Source organism: Ochlerotatus camptorhynchus, unplaced genomic scaffold (assembly GCF_037179485.1).
Source record: "Ochlerotatus camptorhynchus isolate MF236.1 unplaced genomic scaffold, CSIRO-AGI_Acam_v1.1 ptg000306l, whole genome shotgun sequence".
Taxonomy (NCBI): Eukaryota; Metazoa; Arthropoda; class Insecta; order Diptera; family Culicidae; genus Ochlerotatus; species Ochlerotatus camptorhynchus.
The window spans coordinates 1,808,386-1,834,856 of NW_027040794.1; the positions used below are offsets into that span (position 1 = coordinate 1,808,386).

Consider the following 26,471-nt stretch of genomic DNA (forward strand, 5'->3'; position numbering starts at 1 on the left):
CCAAATGCACCTGGAGATCCCACATTGAGTATCTGAGACGAAAATGCCAACCAAGGATCAATTTCCTTCGATCAATTACCGGAACGTGGTGGGGAGCCCATCCACAAGATCTTCTGACGTTGTACCGGACAACGATTTTATCGGTTCTAGAATATGGTAGTTTTTGTTTTCAGTCGGCAGCTAAAACTCACATCATCAAGCTGGAACGGATCCAGTATCGTTGTCTTCGTATCGCGTTAGGATGCATGCACTCGACTCATACTATGAGTCTCGAAGTGCTGGCGGGCATGTTGCCACTATCCGTCCGTTTTTCAGAGTTATCTCTGAGGCTCCTCACCCGTTGCGAAGTAATGAACCCACTGGTGATCGAAAACTTTGAGAAGCTTCTGGAGCTAAATCCTCAAACATGTTTTATGACTTTGTACTACCTTTATTTAACACAGGATGTCAGCCCTTCAAGAAATATTCCCAATCGTGTAGTCTTCTCCGATTTCGGCAATTCAGTGAATTTTGATTTATCTATGACGCAGGAAATCCACGGAATTCCAGAGCATCATCGTCCTATGATTGCTCCGTCATTATACGCTGCAAAGTTTGGCCATGTTGATTCTGCAAGAACGTTTTTCACAGATGGATCTCTAATAGAGGAGTCCGCTGGTTTTGGTGTATTTAATGAATTTCATAGCGCCTATCGAAAACTTGAAGCTCCTTGTTCTGTGTATGTGGCTGAACTGGCAGCAATTCACTACACTTTGGAAACTATTGCTTCACTTCTTCCACACCACTACTTTATTTTTACGGATAGTCTCAGTTCTGTCGAGGCTATCCGTTCCATTAGGCCGGTAAAGCACTTCTCGTATTTTCTCTTGAAAATACGAGAACTGCTTAGTGCTTTATCCGTGCGCTCTTCCATCATCACCTTCGCGTGGGTCCCTTCGCATTGCTCAATTTTGGGCAATGAGAAGGCGGATTCACTTGCGAAGGTGGGCGCTATGGAAGGCGACATTTATGATCGTCAGCAGTCGCTCGTTAGCTGGCAACATCAATGGAGTGAAGGGAGCTTGGGACGATGGCTACATTCAATTATCCCTAAGGTGTCGAAGTTTGCATGGTTCAAAGGGTTGGACTTGGGTCGAGACTTCATACGCGTGATGTCTCGTCTCATGTCCAATCACTATTGTCTAAACGCTCACTTGTTCCGTGTGGGGTTGGGAGACAGCAATCTCTGTGAATGTGGACAAGGTTACCAGGACGCTGATCACATCCTTTGGTCTTGTGCGGAGTATCGTGGAGTCAGATCACATTTTTATGATTCCCTTCGGGCTCGAGGTAGACAACCTAATGTTCCAGTTCGGGATATTTTGGCTAGACGCGATCTGGAGTTTATGAAACTCATATATGTTTACTTTAAGGATATTAACCTTAGATTGTAAGTTTGATTAACCTTGTGTTTAGTTTGTATTTTGTAAATGTGGGGTTTTTTTTTTCAATGTTTGTTTTCAAGATGAATAGAAATAATTTCATGCTTTAGGATTAAGTAAATAGTTGTATCGTAAACCACATTTCAAACCTCCTTCTTCCCTTTTCCCATCCAAAAAATTGTAAATCTCCACTAACCTCGAGACAACCGCGAGTACTCGGTCCAGTTCCTTTAACTTTAAATTTAAGACAGCAATAATGTATAACGCAAAGGATAACTCGGCTCTGTAAAGTTTATTCGATTGAGCCTGTACAAATAAAGTTAATATAAAAAAAAAAAAAAAACATGTACTTAATCCTATCAACGTAATATCAACTCTGTAATTATACAATTATTGCAGAAACAAATATACAAAAAAAAAAACACACACACAAAACATAAACTAAACACAAGCTTAATCAAACTTACAATCTATGGTAAATATTCTTAAAGAAAACATATATGAGTTGCATAAACTCCAGATCGCGTCTAGACAAAATATCCTGAACTGGGACATTAGGCTGTCTACCTTGAGCCCGAAAGGGAATCGTACAACTCGGATCTGACTCCACGGTGCTCAGCACATGACCAAATAATGTGATCTGCATCCTGGTAACCTTATCCACATTCACAGAGATTACTGTCCCCTAGCCCAACACGGAACAAGTGAGCGCTTAGCGAAAAGTGATTGGACATGAGGCAAGAAATCACATGAATGAAGTCTCGACCCACCTCTAATCCTTTAAACCAAGGATACTTCGACCGCTTAGGGATGATCGAATATAGCCCAAACTCCCTTCACTCCATTTATTTTGCCAGCTGGTGAGTGACTGTTGACGATAAATGAAGAAAAACTTGTCGTAGGTGATTTGTTGATCGTAAATATCGCCTTTCATAGCGCCCACCACCTTTGCAAGCGAGTCCGCCTTCTCATTGCCCGGAATCAAGCAATGCGATGGGACCCATGCAAAGGTGATGACAAATGATCTTAAAGATAAAGCACTTAACAGCTCTCGTATTTTCATGAGAAAAAAAGAGAAGTGCTTTACCGAATAGCCTCGACAGAACTGAGACTATCCGTAAAAATAAAGTAGTGATCTGGTGCAAGTGAGGCGATAGTTTCTAGCGTATAACGTGTTGCCGCCAGCTCAGCAACATATACGGAACAAGGAGCTTGAAGCATTCGAGAGGCGCTATGAAATTCGTTATAAATACCAAAACCAGCGGACGCCTCTATTGAGTGATCCATTTGTGAAAAACGATCTTGCGGAATAAACTTGGCCAAACTTTGCAGTGTATAATGACGGAACAATCATGGAACGATGATGTTCTGGGATTCCGTGAATCTCTTGCGTCATCGATAAATCAAAACTAACTGAATTGCCGAAGTCGGAGAAGCATACACGATGAGGATTATGCTGTAAAGGGCTGACATCTGTGACCGACGACTTTCGGGTCACAATAAATTGTTTGGTGGAAAGGCCAGTTGGAGGTTTAGACACACTGAAAAATTGTAAATATTTATGTTTTGTGTCGTCTAAGATTTCCCTGGTGCTCGAATGTCAAATAAATGTCTGTCTCCGCTTTGTATAGCGTTTGAGTGACGTTTATTTTTCATTTTGTAGTTTAAGGGTGTATATAATTAACTGTGTATTTAAAAGATGGCACATGTAATGCCCACCTTAGACGGTGACCGTGGCTAGACCAGTTACCAGAGGCTTAGATGGAGGTCCTTCTGACCTCTGAAAAAATCAGTTAATTGTAGACTTCCTGGTTGGTATCCCGTGTATCAAAATATTTGTTTTGATTTTTGTTATTACTCCGGCTGTAAATATTAGATTTTTTATTTATTTATTTATTTATTTATTTATTTATTTATTTATTTATTTATTTATTTATTTATTTATTTACTTATTTATTTATTTATTCAATATTTTTCATATTTATTTATTTATTCAATATTTTTCATATTTATTTATTTATTCGCGGAAGCAAGTGTTAGGGATTTTGAATTTGTTACGGCTATGCATGCAGCCACTTTGTCGGAGTAAATGAGTAGTTTGTTTATGATATCAACCGAAACCATTTTAGTGTGTAAGTTTTCGTACCGTCATCACGCCTGTCATCGTTCCGTCATCGTTCCGTCATCGCTCCTGTAATCATTCGTTCATCATCGCGATTCATCGTCATCGTCGTTATCTTTGTGTGTGTTGTGATGATAATCATGATGGGGTCGCTTCAATTGCGCTGACTCATCGACTGCTATAAAAAGGGGCGGTCGAATAGAGTCAGGCCTCTTTTGTATTTTATTTGTCCGGCGGAGTGACAAGTGACGGTTGTGCGAGTTAGTACGTTAAAAACTAACCGTAGTAGTTCCGTGTAAGTTTGTGCTTAAGTATAGATTAAAATTTAAAAAAAAAATCTAAATCTTAAATCTTACAAATTAAAGTGTTAAAAAACAGCGATAATACCACACAACTTAAAACCTTTAAAAACATTAATTAGTACGGGTCAATTGTGAAATCACCACGAACGGCTAAGAAAGTGCACCCCAAATATAAGACGTTAGTCTTAGCCGCGTTATACCGCATTGACCGTTAACGTGCGAATAGGTCAAGCGAGCTAGTGGTGAATATTTAAAAAAAACTGCAGTTGAATTGAACAATGTACAGTGGTCGAGCGGACAGTGAAAATAGTGGTATTGCGCAAAGACTGTGACTGTCCGTCTCACAAATGGTGGTGCAGCTCGCTTGATGACCACTAAAGAAGAACAGTGTATTCACGAACTGTACCACTCCCCGGACACGGAACTCTGGCCCACATTATGAGAGCCTTACCGTCACGCTAGTGATTCCCTTGTTAAGAGTGGGAACAGTGAAGCTCAGAAGTACCCCGAAGACGAAGAAGAAGAAGAAGAAGAAGAAGAAGAAGAAGAAGAATGATTTCGTGAAGAAGCGTTCCGGAGATCAACGAAGTCCCAGCCACTTCCAGATGTTCCAGATCAGATCAACAATCGGCCGCAACGGTGAGCTCACAGCATGGTTTTAAATAAAAGGTTAACCTACAAAAAAAATACTCGATAATTTCTCTTTAAAAAATTTATTAAAATGTCTGGCCTTCTAAACCTCAACTGATTATTTGTTCTAATTTTTGTTTGTAAAGAAAATCTTGTTTTCCGCCATCTTCTTTGTAAATTCCGCATTTCCACCAATATTGGGATGAAAGTCTGCCCTATTGCAATTTCTCCTGGAGATCAATTGTATATACGACCCTGAATGGCAAGGTAGGTAAAGCACCTCTTACACGCCTCAACCATACAAAGTAGTAACTATCACATCCTAGGTTATGTACACGTAGTACATAGTCATGAAACGAGTTTGAGAGTTGAGCTCTAGAAGCTTCTCAAAGTTTTCGATTACCAGTGGGTTCATAACTTCACAACGGGTGAGGAGCCTGAGGGACAATTCCGAAAACCGATCCGAGAGTGGCAACATGCCAGCCAACACTTCTAGACTCATCGTATGAGTCGAGTGCATGCATCCTAACGCGATACGAAGACAGCGATACTGGATACGTTCCAGTTTGATTATGTGTGTTTTAGCCGTCGACTGAAAGTAAAAACTACCGTACTCTAAAACCGATAAAATCGTTGTCCGGTACAACGTTAGAAGATCTTGCGGATGGGCTTCCCACCACGTTCCGGTAATTGTTCGGAGAAAATTGATTCTTTGTTGGCATTTTCGTCTCAGATACTCAATGTGCGATCTCCAGGTGCATTTGGAATCGAACCAGACCCCAAATTATTTGAAAGACATGGAATGAGTGATCGGCTTACCCAAAAGTTGAAGCTTCGGTTGTGCGTTTAGCCCAGAAAAAACGACCAACTCAGTTTTCTCCGTGGAGAATTCGATACCTAGCTGGATAGCCCAAGTAGACAAATTGTATAAGGTCCCTTTGGGCCCAGTCATAGACACTACGCCGTCATCTGCAAGTTGTCTTAACGTGCAGTTGTCACTTAGACAATTGTAAATTTCTCTGACGTAGAAATTATACAAAAGGGGGCTTAAACATGAGCCCTGGGGGAGACCAATGTAACTAAATCGAGAAGCTGTAGAGTTTCCATGAGAAAAGCTCATATGTTTCTCTGACAGCAAATAGTACAAAAAGTTATTAATTAATGGAGAAAGGCCACAAGCGTGGAGTTTGTCTGAAAGGACTTCAACCGATACTGAATCAAAATATATCCAAGAATACAGAAGCCATTTGCTCTTTTTTAGCAAAAGCCAACTGAATTTCAGTGGAAAGCCACGCGAGACAGTCGTTCATTTCCTTACCCCTACGGAAACCAAATTGAGTATCTGAGAGTAGGTGGTTCATCTCAACCCATTTGTCCAGGCGAAAAAGGATCATTTTCTCCAACAATTTTCGAATGCACGATAACATCGCGATGGGACGATACGAGCTGTGATCTAACGCGGGTTTTTCAGGCTTTTTAATGGCTATAACTCTCACCCGCCTCCAATCATCCGGAACAATATTGAGCTCCAGGAACTGACCAAGCATTGAAAAAGGCTGGCTGATCTCGTCTACCGAATTCGTCGTTTTGCGAGGAATCATCCGTGCCGGCACGGAATCAGGACACACTTTTCACGCAAACTTGAGAATCTAACGATCCGAGTACTCCTCGCTCTCGTTATTTGAAGACCGGTTACGCATCCTTCGCGCCGCATTCCAAAGCGTATTCATCGACGTTTCGTGCGATAATCCGTCCACGAATTGCCGCCAGTATCCGCGTTTCTTGGCTTTGATGGGGCTCTTGAGTTCGCGTTCAAGAGCCGAGTACGCTTCGAAATGCTCGGGTGTTCCGTGTTTCTGGAAAAGCTTAAACGCGTCGGACTTTTTACGATAAACCTCAGTGCATTGCTGGTCCCACCAAGGGGAAGGAGGTTTCCTAATGGTCTATCCGAAAATAATATATACACTGAGATAAAATCACTGTTCAATGTTTAAAAGTAAAATAGTAAATATTCTATAAAAAAAACCCACTTCGATGTACTTAACTCTTTAGAAAGAAGGTTGAAAATATTACCTCAAATCTGGTGCCTCTGCCGATGTTAAAATGGATAAAACTTTTTTAAATATTTTTTTTTTGTTTTTAGCAATTTTTATTACATAACAAAATTGCATATTTTATGGTAAAAAATTCCAAAAATTTATTTCATGCATAATTTTCCATGAATTAATTCGGTTTAATTTTTTTTTCAAGTTCTTCCGTTGCCGTGTTTACACCAATTTATGAAATTGTGAGATCATATTACCATTATAAAAGACCTTTTTCGAATGTTAGTCACGATTTCTAACCACAAAATTATTTTTTTGAGATTGCAAATTATATAACAAAACAACTCAGACACGGAGACTGTCGTTCTGTTTTAGACACAGCCGAAGAGAATCAAGATGATGTTGTACAATATACCCAGGACGTACCAGCTCGATCTGTGGCCTAGGCAGTACCCTTTCAGATTCCTGATGACACTAATTGGATGTTAAGACTTTGACTTTTTAGGCATCTTTACACAAGGGGCAAGACAGCTCCTAATCATGAGCAATTTCCGAGTTGCTATTACTTGAGGTGCCTCAACCTCGAGTAACTCACGTTGCTCAGTGAGTAAGATCACTTTTATTTGCTTTCTTACTTTTGTCATCACAGCAACATATGGAGTAGACTGGCCCACATTTATATGGGGGGAATTTTTTATCATTTTTTTCAACGACTCAGCCCCTAGATGTATGCCATTAGGTGAGAAAACCACTCTCTGGAAATTTCAGCTCATTCGGATGTAACACGAGCTGGCGCTTTTGATTTAAAATTTATATGGGGATATTGGTCGAAATGTATGGAGAAATAATATTCCTTCACACTTTCGTGCAAATAACTGGTTCAGCCAACTCGATTAAGCTTAAACATGTAAGCTTTGCTGAAGAAAGCATCACGATTCAAGTTAATATTATGGATATAGGGGAAATGGCTCTAATATTTGCATATGGATCTAAGATTGTGCCCATCGCTAGAAATCTGCTATTTATCAATGTTATCTAGATGAACGCGTCATTGAGACGATACTGTTGATAACAATGGCGATGGGCACCGATCTTTCAGCAGAGCAAATTAAACGCACAATTGCAATATTTGCCACATGCTACAAAGCTGTAATATTTATATAATTAAAATACACATCAAAATACAATACATTACAGTACTTTCAACTTCGATGTTTTCTCGCATTGGAATAGCCAACAGAGCGATTTGCTCTTCCAAAGCGCCCGTGCCGCCGCTTGCTTTCACTGATCTATTGTGACTATGACCATTGACAGCACGGGCGTGTCCGAGAAAACCTCGAAGAACGACAAACAAACACACAACAATATCACATATTTCTTCGAGGGGCTCGTCGAGCCGTTGCAAACGCAACAGATACTAATTAATATTTTTGGTCGCTATAGAAAATTTAGTCGATTGCTGAATTTATGTATGGGCCCAAATTAGGGGCATTTAGTCCGACATTAGATCCATTTCCCCTATTATATAATTATGTTCTTTTTTTTTTTCCTTGATTTGGTTTCCGTCGATCTTGTTTTCCGTACTGAGTACCAATACTACCGACGTCAGGGAGGCAGCTCTCACACCTGGACCCTACCTATCGACCCATCAACTCATAATCTGGGGACCAACGGGTTTACTTCCCTTCCGAAGGAAGGTGTGATCAGACTTTTTATGTCTCAGAAAATCTCTGCGGCGCTGACTGGGATTGAACCCAGGCTCTTTGGGGTGAGAGGCAATCACGCTTACCACTACACCACCGACGCCGCTAGCTATGTTTTTTTTTTCCTTTGGTTTGTTTTTTCCGTCGATCTTGTTTTCCGTGCTGAGCACCAATGCTACCGACGTGCCAGGAAGGCAGCTCCCACACCTGGACCCTACCTATCGACCCATCAACTCATGAACCGGGGACCAACGGCTTTACTTCCCATCCGAAGGAAGGCGTGATCAGAGATGTTATGCCTTAGAACATCCCGGCGGCGCCGACTGGGATTGAACCCAGGCCTGCTGGGGTGAGAGGTAATCACGCTTACCACTACACCACCGGCGCCGTTACCGCTAGCTATGTTCTTTCGGTTCGTTTATTGCAACAAAATACAGGCAGCTAGATTACCACTAGATTACCGTATCAACTAGATTACCACTAAAAATAACAGTTCATATTTTCCACAAGCCAACATCCTGGCTCGTGTCTTTAGGTGCGATAACCATTATCTGAATGTTTCAGCTCTTTTTGACGTTACTTGGGTTGGCGCTTTTGGTATAATGTTCATATAGGAGATTTGGTTGAAATTTTCAAATACAAAATGGTCATATGTTCCTCTCACCCCAGCAGGCCTGGTTTCAATCCCAGTCGACGCCGCCGGGATGTTCTGAGGCATAACATCTCTGATCACGCCTTCTGAATCAAATCGAAAGTGAGGAAACTTTTTTTATGATCGATAGAGTGTAGGAGTGTCATTAGTTCATGTATTTTTATCCAAATTCCCCATACAATATTCAAACTAAAAGCACCAGCTTATCCTACAACCAAATGAGCTAAAACTTTCAGAAAATGGTTTTATCGCCTAGAGGCACAGATCTAGAGGTTGGCCCGTGGAAAATTAGAACTTTTATTTTTGTGGGCCAGTCTAATATGGAGGTGCCAAACCGAAAAGCTGGTGTCAAGCAAAACAACGATTCTGAAATTTCGGAACCTAATTTCCTTCTGTTCCCAGCTCTCGGAATCGCTGCTCGAACGACTTCTGGCTTTATTACCAAAACGTGCGTGGGCTGAATACTAAAATCGGCTCGTCTTTCTTGGCTGTTGCGGAGGCTGAATATGATTTGATCATACTGAAACGTGGCTGGATGACCGAATTTATTCATCGAAACTTTTCGAATCACTTTATGCCGTCATCAGAACTAACCGATCTTCCCTGAACAGTAAAAAATCGCACGATGGAGGCATTATGATTGCTGCCTTAACGAGACTAACCAGCTAAGTACCTAAGTACCTCGTCCATTTTCAGCCTATTATAACAGCTCTGGATTATTGTGGAATTTGATTGAGTCCCCGCTCTCCCACTCTCCTATTTGGGGACTACAACCTAGCTGGTTTATAGTGGAACTTCATCGACAGCGGCACACAATTAATTGACCCATTGCTAGCGCATATGCCAGTGGTTTGCTGTGCTCTTTTGGACGGATTTAATTTTCACGGGTTTACTCAATTAAACACTTTTCCGAACCGAAAAAGACGTTTGCTAGATCTTGTCCTATCTAAATGCTGACCATCCCACTTTAGTCGTGTCATTCAGGTTACCTACTCCGATTGTGCTACTCTCTGGACTTTTGCCGAGCCGATTATGTTGCATTGAACAATGTGCTTGCGGACATTGTCAATGATGCTGTGGATTTTTCAGTACTGTGCTAGAAGATGCTATTTTCTGCATTGCCCCAGTACGATGACCTCCGCAAAAGCCTCTTTGGTCGAAACCACACCTTCACGCGCTAAAGCCACCCTCCGAAAGTACTGCAACTCTCGTTCACCGTACTATAAACGACTGTTAAATTTCGCGAGTCATTGATATCAAAATTTTTTGTATGAACCCGAAAAGCTCTTGGTGGTTTGTTAACTCCAACCGTACACGGTAAAAAAAAGCATCATGTTCATGTAAAGTGATTTGCTGATGAATTTGCACAACTTGCCAAACATTGCAAATCGAATTGCAAATCGCTTGGAAGAGATCATATCGAAGCAAGATGAAATCAACAGAAAATCACTTCATTTTAGATTGTATTGTACATCGTTGTTGATGTGCAGTGCTTTGAACTCGAAATGTCAAGCATACTGATATTAAAAAACTGTCACTTTAAATTGAATCAATTTATCCTTGGATTTCATGTTTGCTGAATATAGATTTAAATAAATATATTGCCTTGTTCATACTGTAAGCCTTATTATATGTTATTCAGAATATGACCATGGAACATGTATCATATTACTACCCAGATTTCATGTTTCCAAGTGATATTGAACAACAATACAAGGCTTGTAGCAGAAGTAACATTGATCAATCAATTCGATAAGTTTGACAATGTTTTGTAATAGAACTTATCTGAATAATACACTATTATTGAATACAGCAACTATTTCGTAATACTCGCGCTCTAAAATTATCGCTTTCTTGCTTTAATTAATTTATTGTTGACTTGCCATCTTCGCAAGTAATGTTTGGCATGTTCTTTTTGACATTTGCTTCCAAAAGCAAAACTAATCAAATTCAATGGATGAAGACAGTGGTGCCAATTCAAATGATAATCATTTTGATTGGAAGGTGTTATACAGTACATATTTTTCAACGACAAATCACTTTGTTTCAAAACGCACATCACTTGAATATCAATGATAAATCACTTCGATTCGTAGTGCCGCATGACAGCCTGAGTCAAGTGCAAGATCATTTTGATTAGATGTGTCAACTTTTTACTGTGTAAGGAATCCTAGTTGTCAACAAGCACTTCCAAACCTATTGAATAGTTACGTGAGAATTCTATTTTGTTTACAAACAAAACTGACGCCTAATATGTTAAAGTGGTAAATGGAGTAAACCGGAGAGTAAACAGACAGACAAATCTTTGAACGTCGATTACATTTTTAGGTACAATGAGTTACTCGCGAGTTACTTGCTGCAAAAAACCAATTCAGAGTAAAACCATAGAGGTAACTCTAAGACCAGAAGGCCCCAAAGAAACGTGCTCAAATTGTTGGCTCAGCTCTGGTACTATCTTCAGTCCCAAGATAATCGATTCACCCCTCTAAACATAAGAAAATCCACGAACCCCTACTTTTATCAGTCAAACTTTCATAGGGAATCAAAACAAACATAGTGTAGTACTTGACTTTCGACTAGAATAGGGTATGTTAATCGATTTGCTTGGGACCAATAGGCTAGTCAAGTAGTGAGCCAATTTAAAATCGTTAGTTTCGTATTGATTGTTGGTACTACCGTTTCACTCCACCGAAGAATCCCATAAGGAACTGTCAATCTTTTCTAGAAGAGACAATTTTTCGACGGTGGTGCCAATTACCGAGCGTGGAAAGCTGGATATAACATGATATAAGCCATAGTCTGTGCGGGGTATTACCATAGAGGTAACTCTAAGACCAGAATGTTCCGAAGAAATGAGCTCAACTTTTTGGCTCAGCTCTAGTACTATCTTCGGTCCCAAGCTAATCGATGCACCCCTCGAAACATAGGAAAATCCACGAACCCCTCATTGTATCTGTTAAACTTTCATAGCGAATCAAAACAAACATAGTGTAGTACTAGACTTTCGACTAGAATGGGATACGTTAATCGATTTGCTTGGGACCAATAGGCTAGTCAAGTAGCGAGTCAATTTAAAATCTTTGTTTTCCACCTGTTGGCCAAACTGTCTCACCCCTAGTCTTTGCATACTTGTATAAAAAAAATAAGACAACTTTTTGAAAAGGTTTAAATTTATCGTGATAAAGCCTGACACAAATTTAAACCATGCAATGCACAACGGGAATTTTTTCTCAAAAAAGGCATTTAATTCAATATCTTAAAATGCCGCTGGATATGATGGGATATTTATGCATCGAAATTTATCTTTTTGACTAGAAGTCGAGTGCCTAGGTGGTAGTGCATGAAACGAATTATTTTTGGATAGTTTGAGCCGAAAATAAGCAATTTTAACCTAGTTTTTAGTTCCTAAAATTACAGTTACAGTGTTCCAGTTGATTACTAAGTGAAATGCCAATTGATTTCAATAAAACCAGTTTCATTTTAAAGCTGAAATCATCCATCCTAGTATGTATCAAATTTAAAATAGGACTTACAATTCTTAAGGTTCCCCAGCAAACCACAAAGGATGTTCGTTTAAAATCGTATAAATCATCTAAATCAAGTTAAAGTTGCATGAAATGCAATACCAAATTGGTTGAAATTGTTTAAGATTTAAAATTATGATACGATTATAATCCTCTTTGCGAGATTATATATGAGTTCATTTGATCCTTTGGTTTGTTTTTTTCCGTCGATCTTGTTTTCCGTGCTGAGCACCAATGCTACCGACGTGCCAGGAAGGCAGCTCCCACACCTGGACCCTACCTATCGACCCATCAACTCATGAACTGGGGACCAACGGCTTTACTTCCCATCCGAAGGAAGGCGTGATCAGAGATGTTATGCCTCAGAACATCCCGGTGGCACCGACTGGGATTGAACCCAGGCCTGCTGGGGTGAGAGGTTATCACGCTTACCACTACACCACCGGCGCCGTTATATGAGTTCATTTGATGTCAATAAGGAATTATTTAACGCGTTCTATTTTAAAAATGTTAATGATCAAATATATGTGTACATAAGATCAGCTTCAGTCATATCGTTATTTGTCAAAACAATATAACTGAAACAAAAAAAGTAACATCCAAATGTATTCATTTGTGATGCAAAATAAAATGACACACATTTGAAAAAAAGAGAATACAGCCGATTGCTGCAAAAGCACAAGAAAAAAAAATGGAGAATGCCTACAAAAAAGGCAAATCTCGATTTTTCATCTCAACTATTGCTAGATTCCAACTCCATAGTTAGTTTCAACGATCATGTAGATGATTTGCCTACACTTGATGAGCTTCCTGATATGACCTATAAACATCAACCTTCTGAAGGTATTTTACCAATTAACAACAGTTGGGAGAAATAATAGATATGAAGGATAACGGAAAATATTGGCACTATGGTTTAGGCAAAAGTCTTCAAAATCTTAAACACGTAACCACCGATATGTTTGTTCCATTAACAAAAATATTGATAGACATCCCATCTACAAAAGTAGTGCAAATCATTTCTGTCCAATTATTTGCCAAAATTCCGATAGTGATGAGCTTCCTCACTCAATTACGATAGTGATGAGCTTCTTCACTCATCACTGTCGTAATTTACTATGGAGCGAGTAAACCCGTAGATGCTTATGATTTTTTGTCGCCGATGATACAAGAGCTACTGCTACTTTTGGATTCTGGAGTACTCATAAATATTCACCGGATTTCATTGAAAATTCCAGCATTAACACACAAGCGTTAAAAACTTTAACACGAAACATGTTGGCATTAAATGCACTACCAAGGGGAAATATTCTCCATATACGAGAACCATGGTGTTTCCAAAAGTAGATACGGAGCTGAGAGCTGATGAGCTATTCCGTGACGGTAAATATCCAGATCATCAACGCGGTGTATCATCGTTTATAAAATCACCGATTAACATCGCAAAAATTAATCGAACTACGACTACGGAACAGACGTTTGTTTTGATTGTTGACATCTGATCAGTACAGAGCTACCACTTTTTCTCTTCGTTTTTGCATGTTGATTGTTCATAGCCTCAATAAAATATTTCCAGCCGTTCTGCAATAACAGTAATGATTTGAGCTAAACCGCAATGGTATTAAATAAGCTTTTAACATGTTTCATGGCCATGACTGCATTGTAGCATGGCTTTACTTTTATTGTTCGAAAGCAACAACCAAGCCCGAATTTATACTCATTCGTGTTTCTCTGGGGACCATGTTTGTTGCAAATTAAAATAGCTCATTACGAATCATATAAATGTACAATTGAAATTATCTAAGATAATAAGTCATATACATGCAGAACAAGATTGTACACTGGAGTCGCTTTTTACGCGGTTTTTTTTTACACGGTTTTTTTACGCGGTTTTTTTTACGCGGATTTCGGAATTTACGCGGTTTTTTTTTACGCGGATTCCGGAATTTACGCGGTTTTTTTTTACGCGGTTTTTTTTTACGCGGGACGTATCACCCGCGTAAAAAGCGACTCCAGTGTATAATGCAATCTGCACTGCTCTAAGCAGTTTCAGCTAGAGGAGGAATGATGTAATATAATACACCAGATCGAATTAGATTCAATCACGTATACATGCGAGGCATCATAATTTGAAATATATTGCTCCGAATATACGAGCCTATATGCCAGCGAGGATCGCAGCAGGACTACGGAGCTAAAGATTTTTGGTTCGAGACTAGGTAATGCAGGTGGTATTGACTTTAAGCTTTAAATATGTTCACCATTTCAAAAGATAACACATTATATTCCAATTTCCAACTTCTATTCAAACCAATATCACCAAGTACCACCAACTTTAGAAAATTTAAGGTTCATTTAACAGATATTTTTTCTTGCTTTTTACTTTTTGGTCTGACTAATTGCCATAATTTTAGAGATGTAATTTGAAAGTCGTACAAATAACATTTTAAATTATATATTGGCATATACAAAATCATATTAGATGCAAGATAAAGTTATACATAGAGATGTATAAAGAATTCTACTGAATCATATGAAATCATAGAATGTAAGAGTATTTTTCTACATGCACGTATATGGCCTCCAGATTTTTTACATATAGTTGAATTCTATGCACTCTATACGATTTAATTTTACCGAATAAAGATTCACTTAGCAGATTAGCAATTCAGTAATTTGAACAAAATTGTTGGCTGGGTCAGCAGTACCATTTTAAGTTAAAATAATTAAAATATTTGAAAATAGTAAATTTGGTTAAATCATACCAACCCAACTAACAATTTTCGCAATGTAAACGCTTTGCTCATTTTATTTATACAGCCTCAAGTTGTATTCAAATGCTATACGATATGAGGTAACCTTTACTCAACCTCTTTACAAGCAAATATGGCGAACTTAGTCAGCTACTTATGGCTGGGACGGTTGGGACAAGCTCTTATTGCATATCTATTTACACTTCTATACAGCTGTTATCCTACTGTTTAGTTGTGTGTGAACTTGAAAGGCGCTTACTCAACCTTTACCCGATTATCCAATAGTCACTACACAGCTTTCTCTTGACGCCAGGTTAAATATTGTTTACGTTTTTTAAGGAGCAATTTATCGTATTTATTTTACTGCGAATTAAATTAATCGAAATTATTTATAAGCACACCACCAAATTATTTTCACTGTACCGGAACCTGGAACCGAACTCGAGACGACCTTGATACTACCAACTCCGCTACGCCAACACTTTGAACTGACGTAAACAAATTTACATGCGCTTCTACAACAAGATCGCTGAGTACAGGGTGCGTGACGAATTTTTGCAGTAAATGGCATATTTGAGAAAAAATACACCAGTTAGTTATTCTAGCAATGAATTTTGTGCGATTTATTTTCTTTCGCAACATATGGAAGTTGTAAGTAAATTTATTCAAAAAAATTGTTTCGATCCATAGATGTCATCACTGCCTTGATTTTAGCTTTTAGCGACTTAAGTGTGGTGTGAGGGGTTCTATTGGTATCCCGTTGGACGACGCCCTATACAAAATAATCCAACGGATTGATATCGGGACTGCTTGGGGGCCAAATTTCTTCCTCCCAAAATTTACGAAATATTTTCCATAAGCCATTTCTGTGCTTTATTAGCAGTATGAGCAGGTGCTGCGTCTTATCACTTTCCCAAGCCTTTTTTAATATTATACACTGTTCTTTCAGACACATTTACCGACCGAATTATTTCTTTCATGCATACTCCGGCGCGCAACAAAGCGACAACGGCTGACAGATTGCTCTCTTGTTTCGACATCTTTACGTTACGTCAACATTGTTTGTTTAAATCTTACACCTAACAGTATAAGCTATCCAGTGCTGCCAAATATATCTAAATCATGATGCACAAGCATGAGAAATTACTATTTGAAATTTACTGCAAAAATTCGTCACGCACCCTGTAGAGGCTTTATAATAGAGCACATGAATTACTTTTCTCGGCTAGTTAATTTAGCATTGTAAAGAAGCAGAGTAAAAGCGGTAAAGAAGCCATCAAGTAAGTAATATATTCGCTTATTACCTTTGTTTTGAAGCTATAAGCTGAAAGTTGATTAATATTTGCATAGAAGTTACATTAGCGTTTATTGGTTGATGATATTCAGTGCGTCTGACAAATTGAATAATGGTTGTGAAAAAGTTGAGTTAACGCTCTCCAAAACTATTTTGCAAGCTTCTGCTTGTAGCTGTAGCTACAGCTTTATTTCAGCTACATTACAGCACAACGCTGGAAAGGTTGGCTTATAATGCTGAAAATGTTGGTTGGGAATGCTAAACGGAAAACCGGAAGGAATGGTCAAACATTCACTGAGCAGACACTTGGAGCACTGAATCACTGAACCCGTCTTATTGGAATGTGAAAATGTATGCAAAAGTGTGTGAGGTAATTATTATATTTTAAGGTAGTAATAAGGGTAAACCAATTGCTATTTATGCAATAAGTTGCAAAACGAAGATTAATTCAGCACGAGCTGTAGTTTATCCAATCGAATTTTGCAACGAGTTTGGAGCTAGTGCAGAAAAATGTATCTTTTCGACACTCTTCTGAATCACATAATAGCCTACTTTTTTTTAAATAATATAGCAGTGTCGAAAATTACTAATTTTCAGCATCCAGTGCCAAAGTGTTCTACTTTTCGAAACTCTTTTGCGTGCTACCACTGGTGCTGAAAAATCTTCTATTTGCAACTTATTGCATAAAAAGTGATTTTCGTACTTCATATACTTGAAGAATTCACAATGTTATTAATATTACTATACATGAAACTAATTTACTTTAATGTGCAACTAACTACTTTATTTTAAAATTTATATTAAAGTTGAAGTTAAAATTCTTAACGCAGTAGTTCATGAAAAGAATTTAATTACGGTGCATGATTGCCATAGAGTTAAATGTCATAACGTGCCAAATTCTGAATTGTAATTGTAATGTAAACATTCATTCACGTAAGCTTGTATTTAATTTCACGCAACCGAGCAACTTGTAAACAATGATGTTTACAAATATGGGCTTTTGTATACAATATTTGCTACATTACATGAAATGTGTCAGTACTTTGCATGATATACAATGTAAACGTATATTATATGTAACGCTCCATTTGTGTACATCATATTGAACAGAAATTTACACTTCTTTTTCGAACATTATTGCAGTCATATTACGCTCAACTTAACTTTTGTTTCAATTAGTTTGTTTGTTAGGCTCAAATGTCAAAAGAATTCCACGAAAACCATTAAATTTCTTCAATAACAAAACATATTAATGAAGGGCAATGGTTATGAGTTTATGAGTAGCTCCTTGTCGATATAGTCCACTATTTCAACTTTGTAGTAATAATACGCGTCGTTCCGATGTTTGAAAACAGGTGGCCGCTGTTTTTCTGCAGCGCTTTCTTCCTCTACATTGTTCTTGTAGGCATCTGGGGAAATCACATCCATCTCCACTATCCCTTCTTTCAGCACTTCAACCGCCTCTGGGTCTTATCGTTGTCCTTTGATGACGCATCTTTTTTTTTTTTTTTTTCTTTATTTTTTGTGATTTTTAGCCGTAGGCTAGTTCATCACATAACGATGATGACGCATCTTCATTCACTACATCAGCGTTTATACACGCACTGACTTCCTCGTTCCGTTGTCTGTTTTTCTCTTCCTGTGGTTGCTGTACTGGCTGCTTCCGTTCATTCCGCTTGGGGCAAGAGTTCATCCGATGCCTCTATATCTTACAAAGGAAGCACACGTATGTGTTCCTTCTGTAGAGTATTTTTCCCTTCCGACACAGGGAGTTGGGAATCTCTTTTTATACGTCCATGTATCAGTCCTCATCGTGCCCTCTTGCCGTGCGGATCTATTTGCTACAACATATTTAAACAGCACTTTTCAGTGCTCAATAAACCTGCAAATTGTCTACCTTGTTTGACTCTTATTTCTCTTCGATCCTTGTTTGAACCCTACGCGAGGTAATCCTGCTAGGATATCGATTTGGAAAATTCCTCTGCGATCGTTCGGATTATTTTAGTAATCTGCTTGGAAGTCGATTTGGATAATAGTTTTAGTGCCGCGCCATGGTTACTAAGCGCAAAAGAAAAGGGCAAACTCTTGGTCCCCCTTCTGATGAAATTAATTTGAGCAATCAATTTGAGAATGATCCATCATTCAGGGAAAATTCTAGTAAACTATCCCGGCTTAATGCCAAGAAGGAAAGATTCCACTTATTGTGATAACGCACCTAACTTTTGAACTTCGAAAAATTCAAGTTTTCACTGCAAATTGGACGGATTCAAACGTCTTCTCAAGTATCTTACTGAGAAGCAGCATCATTGTTGTACTTACAACACCAAAACTGAACGTGTGTTCAAGGTTGTCATGAAAGGACTGTCCAGTGGTGCATCCCTCGATCAGATCAAAGATGAATTGGCAAAATTACTTGGAGTTGTGCCACTCCAAGCAATCAAAATGAAAGTGAAATCCCGTCCTGGCGATTCGCGCAACGGGATTTGTAATGATTTTTATTTATTTCACTTCAGTCTAGTGTACTAATCAACCTTAAGGCCTAAGAAAAAGCTAGCCTTATGCTCCATGTCCGAGTGAAGTGGGAACACTTCAGGAAGACTAGAGGAAGTTTCCAAAACCTCACCCAGTGCCATAAGTGCCAGGGATGGGGTCACGGAACAAAAAAATGCTACATGTCTGCTAAATGCATGCATTGTGGTGATTCCTCTCACGCAAAGGATGGCTGTCCTGTGAAGAAAGATCCAACGAAATTTAAATGTTCCAATTGTGGTGAAAACCACAAATTCAATTTTTGGAAATGTAAGACTTGCAAAGCGATCCTACAGTCTGGTTCTAAGCGCCAGGTAGGAAACGCACCACGTTTCTGAGCAGGTACGAATTACTCTGCTGTAACGGTCAGCAATGAACAAATTCTACATTTGTACCCGTACGTACAAATATCACCCCTGCTTCAAATTCTCCATCTATGCCTGCTTCCCTCGCTGCTAACAATATTCAGCGAGTAATTGGAGCTACCTATGCTGCTATTGCAATGGGTAGAAGTCAAAATACTGGCCAACAAAATTTTGAATTAAGAAGCAATACTGCTCCTAAAATGGAATTTTTACAGAATTCATTAATTGACATGATTTCTGATATGCTTAAATCTAACTCCATGTTTGATGCTATTCAAACTGGAGTATAATTTGCTAATAATATTGTCATGACTTTAAAATTCAGTAATGGATTTTAAAGCATTAAACATTTTAAATTGGAATGCTCGATCTCTTAAAGATAATGAAGACGAGCTATTTAACTTTTTGAGAGTTCATAACGTGCATATTGCCGTTATAACTGAAACGTTCCTTAAACCTGGCCATAAGGTTAAGAAGGACTCAAATTATTTAATTTATAGAAATGATCGTCTTGATGGACCCTGTGGTGGCGTTGCCATCATTTTTCATAGACGAATCAAACATAAAATTCTTTTTTCATTTGAAACCAAAGTTTTTGAAACTTTGGGAGTTTCTGTTGAAACAAAATTTGGACAACTTACGTTTATAGCTGCCTATTTGCCATTCCAATGCGTAGGCCAGCAAAAGAATTTTCTCAAGGGTGACCTTCAGAAACTTACCCGTCATAGGTCTAAATTCTTCATTATTGGTGATTTTAATGCAAAACACCGCTCATGGAATAATGCTCAAAGCAATTCCAATGGTAATATTCTGTTTGATGATTGTCCTGCTGGTTATTACACTATTCAATATCCAAACAGCCCAACATGCTTTTCTTCAGCAAAAAATCCCTCCACTATTGATTTGTTCTTAACTGATTCATGTCATCTTTGTAGCCATGGTTACCCATGTTGACTTCGGTTCTGATCACCTACCAGTAACTTTTGAAATATACCAAGAAATAATTTCTAATCCCAACAGCTCTACTTTCAATTACCATAGGGCTGATTGGGAGCAATATCGAACATTTATGGAATATAACTTCGATCCAAACATTCCTTTGCAAACCAAAGATGAAATTAATTATGCTCTTGAATCTCTGACTACTTCTATAGTTGAAGCAAGAGCTGCCTCAGTACCAAAATGCGAGGTTAAATTCGATTCAATTATAATAGACGATGATCTTCAGCTCTTGATCCGTCTTAAAAATGTCCGTAGGAGACAATTTCAAAGAACACGCGACCCTGCCATGAAAGTTATCTGGCGGGATTTGCAAAAACAAATTAAAAAGCGATTCTCTGCCCTGAGGAACAAAACTTTTGAAAATAATGTTTCTAAATTAGACCCGAGTTCCAAAAAATTTTGAAAAAACCTCAAAAGCAAATTCCAGCGCTTAAAAAAGGTGGTAAAATTTTGATCACAAATTTGGAAAAAGCTCAGAAACTTGCTAAGCAATTTGAGAGTTCCCATAATTTCAGTTTGGGTCTTACTAGTCCTATTGAGAATCAGGTTGCTCGGGATTTTCTGAATATTTTCTCTCGGGAAAATATTTTTGATGATTCCTGGGGGACTGATTTGGACGAAGTAAGGTCTATAACTAAAAAATTTCAAAATATGAAAGCTCCAGGTGATGATGGAATTTTCTATATCCTCATCAAAAAACTCCCAGAGAGTACCTTGTCTTTCTTGGTAAAATTATTTAACAGATGTTTCCATTTGGCATACTTTCCTGATAAATGGAAAAATGCAAAAGTTGTTCCAATTTTGAAGCCGGATAAAAATCCAGCTGAAGCTTCTAGCTACCGTCCAATAAGTTTGCTTTCTTCAATAAGTAAACTTTTTGAAAAAAAATAGTTTTGAATAGAATGATGCTTCACATCAATAAGAACTCAATTTTTGCAGATGAGCAGTTTGGATTTCGCCATGGGCATTCAACTACTCATCAACTCTTAAGAGTTACCAATTTGATTCGTTCAAACAAATCTGAAGGCCACTCAACTGGAGTTGCTCTTCTAGACATAGAAAAAGCATTCGACAGTGTTTGGCATGAAGGTTTGATTGCTAAATTGAAAAAGTTTAATTTTACACTTTACATTATGAAATTAGTTCAAAATTATTTAACTGACAGAACTCTGCAGGTAAATTATCAAAATTCCAAATCTAATCGACTACCTGTTAGAGCAGGAGTTCCTCAGGGTAGCATTCTTGGGCCTATATTGTATAACATTTTCACTTCGGACCTCCCTGATTTGCCTCAGGGTTGCCACAAATCTTTGTTCGCTGATGACACAGGCATTTCCGCTAAAGGAAGAAGTCTTCGTGTTATTTGCAGCAGACTGCAGAAAAGTTTGGATATTTTCTCTTCCTATTTACAAAAATGGAAGATTTCTCCCAACGCTTCCAAAACTCAACTTATAATATTTCCACATAAGCCCAGAGCTTCCTTTTTGAAACCTAGTAGTAGTCACATAGTCACTATGAACGGAGTTCCAATTTCCTGGTCAAACCAAGTGAAATATCTTGGATTAGTTCTTGACCAAAAATTAACTTTTAAAGATCACATTGAGGGCATTCAAGCCAAATGTAACAAATATATAAAATGTTTGTATCCTCTTATAAACAGGAAATCCAAACTTTGCCTGACGAAAAAACTTCTAATATTTAAACAAGTTTTTAGACCGGCCATGCTTTACGCTGTGCCAATATGGACTAGTTGTTGCACTACCAGGAAAAAAGCACTTCAAAGGATTCAGAACAAAATTCTGAAGATGATTTTGAAATTGCCTCCCTGGTACAGTACTACCGAGGTACATAGAGTTTCGAATGTTGAGACCTTAGCACAAATGTCCAACAAAATAATTAATAATTTCCGGCAAAAATCGTTACAATCCTCAATTGCAACGATTTATTTTCCTTTATACTTAGATAAGATTTAGTTTTAGTTTATTAGTTTTAAGCTATCAATTGTTATACTGACATGCAGGTTTAAAAAACCTGTTTAAAATACTGAATTTCCAAGACAGGAACAATATAAAAACACTAAGATATATATCATAACAATTAAGGCTGGTAAGTAACTGTAGTAACTGGAGCACCTAGGTTAAAAATGAAATGTAATTTATTTTGAATTTGGAACAAATAAAGAGTTAAAAAAAATAGGGGCCCACGGAATAAAAAATAGACTAGAGCCTCAAACGATGGTCAATACACATTACAACCTGGTGACTCTCGATTGTTCGACTTGTTCCAATGTTCGGTCGATCATTTCAACTACCAGGAGAAACAACTACTTACACATACACAATCTTATCTGTACTTCAACCTAATGGCCAATATATTCAAAGTACATGCAATTCCAATTCTCCAAACTCTGATTTAACTTCCACATATCGATTAATCGTCAATTCGATCGTTCCGTAAACGGAAGGAATGAAGGTTTTTAAATGCCTCGCCCAAATTTATAAACTATTTCACTAGTTTCCAGATTCAACTAGTATCAACATTATTCAAACCAGAATTATATTTTTTTTCGCAAAGTTGTTGAATAAGGCTTCAGTTCCTACGCAGTGCTCCGATAACCGCTTATCTGGAGCCGTTCATTGTTGTGAGAATGATAAACCTGTTTATATTTGGCTGCATTTATCAGCGGGAGATTGAGAACATTTTCAAACAGTGACAGTCAGTCTGCATACTACACGAGACATGGTCGACCGGCAGAGAAAAGTGAAAACGAAATCAAAATCTTCTCAAGATGCACCCGTCAATCTCCATCAGATTGATTCCCAGTTGGGAATGCTCGGGGTTCTGTTGATGCTGATTTGTGGAGCAATCTCGAGCTATCTACTGAGCAATCTTCCGAATGCATTGACACGAGCTGATTTGGAAAACAACCCCGGTGCATTCATTGCCGAGCGAGCATGGGAGAATTTAAAGGTATTGAACGATTTTGGACCAAAACCGATCGGTAGTGAAGCCAATGAAAAGCTTGCGGCTAATTACATTAAGCGTGAAATTGAGTTGATCGAAGCCAGTAAGCACCCTAACCAGCAGCTACTCATCGAACATCAGTTGGTAACCGGTGGACATTCGGTTGGTTTCATGGGACATCCATTGACCAGTCTGTACAGGAATCTGCAAAATTTGGTGGTGAAATTGGTGAGTGAGCATGATGACGGAACGAGTCCTGCGCTGTTGTTGAACTGCCACTTTGATACGGTGGCCAGCAGCCCTGGAGCTAGCGATGATGGCGCCAGCTGCTGTGTCATGTTGGAAATCATGAGAGTGTTGTCCAGAGAACCCAAGCGTAATCGTCATTCGATAATATTCCTGTTCAATGGTGCTGAAGAAACTTCGTTACAAGCGGCGCATGGATTTATTACGCAACATCCGTGGGCGAAACAAGTAGCTGCATTCTTGAACTTGGAATCGGCTGGATCCGGGGGGAAAGAGATTTTGTTTCAAAGCGGACCACAGCATCCGTGGTTGATTGATTTGTATGCACGAGCTATCAGGCATCCGTTCGCTCATGCAGCTGCGGAGGAGGTTTTCCAGTCGGGATTGATTCCATCCGATACGGATTTTAGAATGTTTCGAGATTTCGGACAGGTGCCCGGAATGGATTTTGCTCACGTTGCCGACGGATATCGATATCACACCAAGTTTGATAACATTGACTATTTGTCTGTGGCAGTGCTGCAAAGGACTGGCGATAATATCCTTTCCCTAACGAGAGAAATGATCAACAGTGATGAACTGGCAAACAGCGGAAAAAAGGAAACAGCCACAGGAAACAGTGTCTTTTTTGACTATTTGGGCTTGTTCTTTGTGTCGTACAGTGCAGGCACTGGACAGGTTGTCAACATGCTAGTTTCTATTCTAGCGGTTTTGTTTCCCCTCTATGGATTGAAGCGTGCTATACCTAATGGTGGAACTGCAGTTTATAAGGAAACAATTTATGGATTTTTAGCAACAGTTGGTGGTACGCTTGCAAGCATCGTGACAATACTTATCATTGGACACGAACTAGATGCGCTAGGCTACGCGCTTTCGTGGTACTCCTCTCGTTATCTTATGTTGGGGCTTTATTGCGATCCGGCATTGCTCTGCCATTGCTTCTCCCAAATGATTGTCAACAAGCTGTTTGCTGATAAGAAGACCCCTCTGAATTTATCTCAAATCGTACAATCCCGGCTAATCGGAGTTAGTTTATTTTGGTCATTGCTGATCATTCCGTTAACACTGGCAGGAGTCCGAAGTACATACATCATTATGGTTGTTGCCTTGTTATCACTCCTGTCATCATTAACCACCTCGGTGCTGGGTTATCATAATACAACCACAAAATGGCTTTTGCTGCACCTTGCCTTCCAGATTTTCACAATGCTCTGGGCTTCAAACTACTACCACACCTTTATGCAGACCTTCATCCCGATATCCGGACGAATCGGTGGCACCAAGAACCCGGAATTCTTTATAGGATTGATTGCTGCCTTTTGCACTCTGCTCATCAGTAGTTACATAACGCCACTGATTTCGCTACTGAAGAAGCCTTCCGAACTAATGGCTCGAATCATTGCCATCATTCTCATAACATTATTCTTAACATGCTTTACTCCAGCCAGTTTCCCATACCGGGATGATAGCGCTAAGACTCCAACCGTCCAAAGACACTACATTACGCACACATTAAGGCTTTATCACGACGAACGGGGTCTAGTTCGAAACAGCGATTCCGGATTCCTATTCCGAGAAATGGATCGTAATTCTGAGCGAGTTATACGTGACATTGTGATTCAAGAACCACTCGTTCGGATGCGTGAAATGAGCAGTTGCCAAACGGAAATTTTCTGTGCCATTCCATTCTACTCCATGTGGCATCAAATTCGGTTTGATCATTTTTGGCTTCCTGGCCCGGAACCCGTGGTGGAAAAAATGGTAACCCTATCCCTACTAGAAAGGATGCAAATTAGCAAACATGTTCAGCGCTTATTGTTTACCATGGAAGGTGGCGTTCAAACCTCGCTAATTATCGGACCCAAGCCAGGTGTTAAGCTGGTGAATTGGAACTTACTGGAGGAGCTTACTCCAGCAACTGAGTTCAATGGTCAAAAAGGACACTTTGTGCTGATAAACTATGGTCTACCCGGAGCACCGTGGAACATGACACTGGATTTCGAACATCAACATCACGATGGTGCGTTGGCAGATATTGCCGTTGTTACTACGTTTTGGGAGTACCATGACCAACACACTCAGGAGTTTAAGGATCTAATAGGAAAATTTCCTCCGTGGGCTCACGTGATACCGTCGGTGGCAGCTATGAATGTGTATGTGTTTTGAAATAAATATTTAGTGTTTTGATAACTTTTGACCAGCAAATTCTTAATAAACTAAATCGTATCCTTAGTCCATCAAATAGATCAGTTCACGTCAAATGACGCATTGGAAAAACTCGAACTTCTCCGCTTTGCATAAAGCACTGTGTGTTATGGGTAATCATTCACATTTTTGCAAAAAATCGGCAATTTTGGAGCTTGTAATTTCATTCTAAATGGTGTCTTTTCTGATCGAAATGACGTCTGAGTCAAAGTTGTAATTTTGAGTAAAAATTCTAAGAAAGTAAAAAAACATAAAATTTCTCAAAAAGCAAACAGTAAATTTATTTATATTTTTTTGTAAAAAGCTCACGACTTTTTGCTAAAGATTTGGAACTTTTTGCGAGTACGCTTTTTTATGTGAATTCAACACATTAAACAAAACTTGAGACAATGTTCAATATTTTTTTTACTTTGACTATATGTTTTGTATTACTTCTGCGTGAAGTCAACGATTTAAATAATTGAAGATTGATAATTTCAAATAACAGACTAAAGTGGTAATTTTTATACGATAGATGAGGAGGAAGTATAATCAGGGGGGAATATCCCTCACCAGCCCAACGGGGAGTTTGGTAAAGAGAGATGATCAAACCGATTTGTACCTTCCTAAAGTTGTCCTTGCTCGCTTTCTACTCTCTATATGAAATTTTCAAACTGCCGTACTCTAACGGAACTATCAATTCTATACTTTTATCTCCTCATCTATCGTAGAAAA

At 38.8% G+C, this 26,471-nt stretch overlaps 2 protein-coding genes across 7 annotated transcripts in view; one reads left to right on the forward strand and one right to left on the reverse strand.

Annotated features, from left to right (window-relative positions):
- The window catches only part of nolo (no long nerve cord), a 777,697-nt gene that overhangs the window by 723,907 nt on the left and 27,319 nt on the right, over positions 1–26,471 (reverse strand). The window lies entirely within an intron of this gene.
- Positions 23,053–25,737, forward strand: LOC135707268 (endoplasmic reticulum metallopeptidase 1-like). Its single transcript, XM_065229061.1, has one exon. The coding sequence runs from the start codon at positions 23,082–23,084 to the stop codon at positions 25,716–25,718; it is 2,637 nt and encodes an 878-aa protein (XP_065085133.1). The 5' UTR covers positions 23,053–23,081; the 3' UTR covers positions 25,719–25,737.

What these genes read in the sequence shown, in the direction of transcription:
- LOC135707268 (XM_065229061.1), top strand. Translation starts at nt 23,082, where the DNA reads ATGGTCGACCGGCAGAGAAAAGTGAAAACGAAATCAAAATCTTCTCAA.